This window comes from Octopus sinensis, linkage group LG16, assembly GCF_006345805.1.
Source record: "Octopus sinensis linkage group LG16, ASM634580v1, whole genome shotgun sequence".
NCBI classification, from domain to species: domain Eukaryota; kingdom Metazoa; phylum Mollusca; class Cephalopoda; order Octopoda; family Octopodidae; genus Octopus; species Octopus sinensis.
In genome coordinates, this window is record NC_043012.1 from 43,433,292 (window position 1) to 43,440,594 (window position 7,303).

Consider the following 7,303-nt stretch of genomic DNA (forward strand, 5'->3'; position numbering starts at 1 on the left):
GAGATGAACAACTTATTTACATTTTTATGCTACTGAAAAACTAAAACCGTTAAAAATCTATGCCTCTTTCTATAAAAATGTCCCATTCATGCATATGCAAGGAACCTATTTATAGCCCTTTTCGGATCGGATTATATATGGTAACGGAAAAGAAGTATACATACATAGCAAATAAATAACTATATAAAGAATAAAGGAATCGTAAATAAATGTCTTATACTTACTTCCAGGTGCTTTAAATATCAAATCCGCTTTAGTCTCCGTTGGTAGTTGTAGTAATAAGAATAATAATAAAAGACATGTATATATCAACCAGAAGGCCGAGTATCCAGTACATCTTTGTTGAAAATAATGAATTGTAGTAGATTTGATGGCATCGTGCTTATAATGATTGTAATGACGAAGAGAGGTGGAACACCTATTTATGTTGTGATAACTACCAGTATCATTACAACAGTTATTTTTACCATCTGTGTTGCTTTTATAATTCTTGCCATTGTTGATAATTTTCTTACTCCAGCAGCTAATAAACGATGTCGTGTTGGACGACTGCATTGGCTCATTTGAGAGAGGAGCTGATTTAGTTTTTACAGCAGTTATTGTGATTGCTGTAGTTTTAATCTTATGTAGAGCTGTGTCCTTCCTCATTCTTAAACTGGGATAAAATCTTGTTTTATCCTCTGGCAGCACTGATAGTAGCAGTGACAGCAACAACAGAAGCAGTAGCGACAGTAGACGATTCGGTGTTTCTCCCTACTTTTTTATTTTTTTATTTTTTTATTTTATGACGGGATAAGCATGTGGCTGGCTCGTTTGTAGTTGGCTAGCCTATAAACTTCCGAACCTCTACGATATACACTATTATCATACGCCCAGTGAAGTCCTTTAGTATAATCGATCGCTTCGACTGTTTTCTTTCTTCTACATTCTAACATCAATATTTCATGAAACCTCGATGCATAGCATATGAAAAGATATTGTAGACATGCATAAAGACACATGAACCGGTGAATAGATGATAATATTCGTTGTAAATAAATAAGAACGAAGAGATAAGGTAAACGAAGAGATAAGGTAGAATTGAAAAAACAAAACGCAGAGAAGTGTGTGAGAGAAAGAGAGAGAAATAGAGAGAGGAGGGAAGAGAAAAGCAGGAATAAGCATGAGAAGGAAACAAAGTGAACGATTGAAGAAGGGAGGAATGAGAATGCAAGTAACAAGATTGATGACGCTGCTTGCATTTAGAGGTGATGTCTGTGCATCAATGGTACCTGTATATTAGCATGTATAATACAATAAGTGTGCAGTTATGTATAAGTTTGTGTGTGTATGTGTGTGTGTGTGTGTGTGGTGTGTGTGTGTGTGTGTGTGTGTGTGTGTGTGTGCGTATGTGTGTGTGTGCGCGTGTGGTTTTCTTTTTTTTTTAAGTTTGTTTTTTCATCTGAAAATCTCTGAAAAAAAGACACGCACACAGATTCATTGTTTTATGAACGCATATTCTTGACTCTGAGGAATCGTTGTCGTCATGACGAGGTTAGCCAAGCTTTTCTACTTTGGTCACTCGCTTTTACTTTAATCTCTTACACTCAGGTATTGTGTTCTGTGCTAAGTTTAAAAAATTTAGTGTCTTAATATAAACACTTTTGCTGCTGCTGCTGCTGCTGCTGCTACTACCACTACTACTACCACTACTACTACTACTACTACTGTTTGCTGTCATTTTTCTTGCTGCTGCTGCTACTATTTCTACTACTGCAGCTGCTGTCACTACAACTACTTTAGGGATTTTGTGAGCCTTGAAGCTCTTTACTAGTTTAGAGGCTATTGTAGAGATGGGGTGAAAATTAATCCAAGAGTGACTAGTTAATGTGCTGCCTGTTAGTGATGAAACGATATTAACTAAAAGATTTAAGAGAGATATGTGGCAAGGAGGTGAACAATTACATTTATGTCTGTATATTAAATATACAGACGTAAACACCACTACATATGAAATTCAGTCGTAACAACAATTACACTAGTTTATATACTTATTAGCGCAGAATTATACTGTTATATAAATCCAGTTGTGTATACACACACAAAGAATAATTCATACACCTTATACACACACAGAGAAACGATCGTACACACAAAGTCCATACAGTGACACACATACGCATAGGATATAAAGAAAAAAATAAAGATGAAACTTAACAGGAGTTTCTTTCCTAGCCCATTCCTTTTCCGGCCTTCGTTTTAGACGTATTTCTACTATCTGTCCGCTCTCATCATTCTTAATCCCTTCTCTCAAATGTACATACTTATAATTACTCATCGTAATTGACAGAAATTCTCTCAACTCTTCCCTCTATCTGTAGCATGTACACATTGCGGAAAGCGAGAGGGAAATATTGCACATAGTTATTTCATGATAATATACTCAATTATCTCTATGTGTGGCTTCTCTTCTTTTTCAATCCCCCTTCTTCACTGCCTATTTATATGCATCACAAGCACGTATACACACACACACGCACACATAATGTACATAAGCACACACATACATACTTATATCCATGAACACATACATACATATATACATATATATAGTCGTCTAAGAGTTCATAAGTCAGGGAAAAGATTCACTCGTATATCTATCAATGTAGTGGGTATATTATCGAAATGCACAATATTATATATCCATCGCAGCTGGAAACTGATGAATATATATATGGAAATCGAAACCGATTGGTAATATCAGCCGTGAGGGATGTATAATACGGTACATTTCGGATCATATATATATATATATATATGCATGTGTGTGTATTATATATATATATATATATATATATATATATATATATATATATATATATATATATATAATATATATATATATATACTTATATGTATATATATCTATATATCTATGGAGAACGAGAGAAAAAGAGAGAGAGATTGACAGATAGATAGGTAAATAGATAGACACATATATAAACTAATGCGAGCGCATCTGCACATAAACACACGTACACATAAACACACGTACACACACACTTGCGAGCGCGCGTGCATACTGCATACAAACACACATTCGCATTCATATACGTTTAATAAAGATAGATTTAGATAAATATAGATTTCGGCCTGTATTGGTTCAGATCACGCCTCAATTAATATAGCGCCACCTCATAGTTATGTCATATTTGGGGAAAGAATAGCCAACTTGAACAGGCAGGATAAATGTGCATGTGTAAATCTGTGTGTACATGTATGTTTATATTTGACAGATGACTATAAAATATTATGTGTATATGTGCGTGCGTACGTGTGTGTGAGTGTCTGTTCGTGTGTGTGTGTGCGTGTGTAGGCGTGCGTGTACGTCTGTGTGTGTACGTAAATATAAACATATATACATGTATATATATTTGTATATCAATGCATACATATGTACATATATGTACGTATATATAAAAGCATTGGTATGTACGTATATATAAAAGCATTGGTATGCAAATATGTATATGCATACATATATGTTTATGTTTGGATTAACTATATATATATATATATATATATATATTGGCTTGGCAACTAAGTTCCCACCGTTTTTTTTTTAAGTTTTGGAATCTATTTTTTCCGAGAATTCTATTTTTGAATCATTTTGGAATCTCTTTTTTTTTTTTTTTTGCTCTAGTTAATTTTAGTTTATTTTCAGATCATTAAAATGGAATGTCAAGTTAAGAAACGAGCACTTTCGACACCTCCTTCTTTTCGCTTTTAATCAAGGTTCTAAGGCCACAAAAGCTGCTCGCGACATTTGTGCTGTGTATGGGGAGGGTGCCATAGCTGAAAGAACCGCTCGTGATTGGTATGCCAAGTTCAAAAATGGAAATTTTGACCTCAAATCCACACCTCGTTCTAGCCGTCAAGTTGAGTTCAATGAAGAGCAATTAAACCAACATTTGCACGAAAATTCTCGTCAAACGACAAGGGAACTGGCAGAGAAAATGGAATGCTCCGACACTGCTATAGAGAAACATCTTCACTCGATGGGAAAGGTTCAGAAGTATGGAGCATAAGTGCCGCATGCTTTAAATGACAACAGCAAAAATCAACGAGCCACAATCTCCGCTGGTTTGCTTGCTCGTCACCGCTCAACTCATGGACAGAAGCAACGATTTCTTTACCGAATCATTACTTGCGACGAAAAATGATGCCTGTTCATCAATATGAAGCAGCGTAAGGAAACAAGCGATACCGCGCGTGAAACAAGATCTTCATCCTCGTAAAGCGATGTTGTGCGTATGGTGGGACTGGAACCAAACGGTCAACGCGGAACTCTATGTTCAACAGATGAAATGATTCAACACGGCTATTCAAAAGAAAAGACCAAATCGTCAGCATGAAGTTCTTCTACTGCGCGATAACGCAGCCCTCATATCTCCAAAATGACCAAGGAAGCCATTCAAATGCATGGCTGGGAATTGCTGCCACATCCGCCGTACTCTCCTGATTTGGCACCAACGGATTTCCACCTCTTTCGATCTCTTTCCAATGATATGCGCAGAGTTTCGTTCAATACTGATGCAGAATTGAGAGCTTGGTTGGATCAATTTTTCGAGTCGAAATTGGGTGATTTCTACCAACGAGGGATTGGAAATCCTATTGAACGTTGGGAAGAAGTTGTAAACAACAAGGGTGAATACATTATTGATTAATTAGTTGTTATTTTTTATTAAACCTTTTGAAAAAATTAAGTTTAAAAAAACGGCGGGAACTTAGTTGCCAACCCAATACAATATGAAACAGAGAATCGAAGTTAATGGAGATCTGAGATACCAGGTGTTGCGCTGGGAAACGTCTTTCAGTTACGACCACTTAAATAAGGAAAAGAAGAAGAAAGAGAAGGAGGAGGAGAAGAAGGAAGAGGAAGGGGAGGAGGTTAGATGAAATGAGAGTCATACTAAACAATAATGTTAGAGTGTCAGAAAAATGTTAATAGTGGGGTGGCCGTCAATTACCTGATTAGCTGGAAATGAGATAACACTAGTGTGCATGCATTTGTACTTTTCCACGAGTGTACTTTATTATTGAGCGAATGGTACGTCCACTGATAGACTGCATAGGAAATGGTTCGTTCTTTTTCTTAGTTGTTGCGTTCTCGTCAGTATTGCCTTTGTCCTTGGCTTACTGATGCCCCTGATACAAAATGGCTCGGCAAACTTTGCAAATAGGTCTGCAAGTATCAGAAAAGAACCCTTATTTTTGGAAGAAACGTTGGGCTATTAAAAGGGCTCTTATAAAGCTTGAACCGAAAACTGCTGAAAGGGAAAAAAGAGAAAGGAGGTTCTCGGCATGACAGAGATTAAGTGTCAGAAGGCCTTTGACAATGTTCTTAAGACGTCCACCATAGAAACATTTACTCTGAATAAGATTATTAACACGATACATCCGTTAATTATAAGCAAATGGTAAACAAGCATTCAGATATACACAAAAGAATGATTATAAAATATTTCCCATCTCTATTAGAAAAAAAATTGATTCGAAGATTCCAATCTCCTTTCCTTCTTTCATGTGTGATGTTAACACCTTTAACGAATTTGTTAAACTAGACTCTATTCGGATGCAAATCTTGTGGGAGAATACTCAAGTTGTACGCTGTAGGTGAAGAATTCATATGAGATTCAGATTAGAAAAATGCTCCAAAGCTGTCGTGAAGAGAGGATAATTAATAACAAACGCTAATGAAATACTAGATAAAGAGACGGAGGTAAGAGGATTAGATTAAACACTGACTGACAAATACTTGAGAACTTAACAGAATACACAAATGAAAGAAAAGATCAGAAATGAATATTTCAGACGCATTAGATTAATACTTAGAAGAAACTTAAATGCCAAGAAAGAAATAAAAATAAGGTAATAAGCTAATAGGAGTCAATACTCTATCTGTACCAGTAATAAATTATATTTATAATATCTTCTGCTGTACGCTAAGAAAACTAGCGAGAATAGTCAGAGTTAATGACTATATTTAGAATTCGGCACCCAGGATGTGACACACACATACACACACACACACACATACACACACACACACACACACACACACACACACACACACACACTCACACTCACACACACGCATACATATCCTTGTGTGTGTGTATGTGTGTACCGCAAACATAGGATTATAGGGAGACGTCCGAAACTATATAGTCAATGTGGATATAAAAAAATATATTGAAAACAAGAAAAGAAAGGAAAATATATCAGCAAAATAGGATCCGAATACGAAATGGTTTTCTGCGTTCAAGAAACGCAAATAAATAGACAAAAAAGGTTGAATTAAAAGAATCTAAAAAAAGTGGGGAGAAAAGCAATTTAAAAGCAAACCATCATTCTCGGATGGGCACGGGAGAGAACCCACAAAATTTCATTTGACAAAACATTAAATTATGCAGAGGAAACTAAAATCATTTCAATTGATTAAGTATTATTTTCATCTCCTAATACAAAATAGGGTTACCTACTATTAACTATGTAAACTAAAAGCACTGCTCAACAGTCATAACTTATCCAATAATGTGTTTAAATCAGATAAAACTCTTCAGTGCACTCCAAACATGAAATATTTGCCAGGAGCTGAAACTTTCCTTTGACTCTGGTGAGAGTTGTTTGCTGCTTGTTCTTCAGACAAGAAGAATGTGGTGCACTTCTTACATCTCTACCTCAATTTATGGTTCTGTTGATGGTTAAAATCTAAACGACATAGTTATTGGATAACACTATCTCTTAAAGTGATGTCAAATGGTTTTAAGTTTTGAAAATGTATCTACTTTTAAGTCTACGAGTAAGTGATAACTGCGATATAGTGAAAACTTTAGCTCGACTGCTGAGTGCCTCTTGAGGATTTTATAGCATTCAGATTCTAAAAAAATTCTGTTTGTACAATCGGTTTTAAGATGGAGTCTAACAAGAATAACGATGATCCCTGCGATATTACTAGGGGCGACATTATTCTTTTTATGAAATGCCCACCACAGACATGCACACACGCGCATACACACATACACATATATTTACATGAAGTTAATTATATGGCCGGTCATAGAGTTTCGCATCCATAAAGTGCTTAACTTTGTAGATGACTCGTCAGACTCAAGCGGCCGTGGACAAATAAACTCTCTTCAAACGGAAGATAGAACACCGCCGTAAGGGGGCGTATAATTAACTTCTTTTTCGGATATATGATCCACTGATGATATATATGTGTGTGTTGTGTATATGTGTGTGTTTGTGTATATGTGTG

The 7,303-nt window shown here is 35.8% G+C and overlaps 1 protein-coding gene across 1 annotated transcript in view; it reads right to left on the minus strand.

Moving 5' to 3' along the window:
- LOC115220349 (deleted in malignant brain tumors 1 protein-like) overlaps nucleotides 1-1,595 on the minus strand; it is a 213,857-nt gene extending 212,262 nt beyond the window's left edge. Inside the window, exon 1 of the mRNA XM_029790455.2 lies at nucleotides 225-1,595. Coding sequence (XP_029646315.1) covers nucleotides 225-648 — 424 coding nt within the window. The 5' untranslated portion in view covers nucleotides 649-1,595. The remainder of the gene's footprint in view (nucleotides 1-224) is intronic.
- Between the last annotated feature and the right edge of the window lie 5,708 nt (nucleotides 1,596-7,303).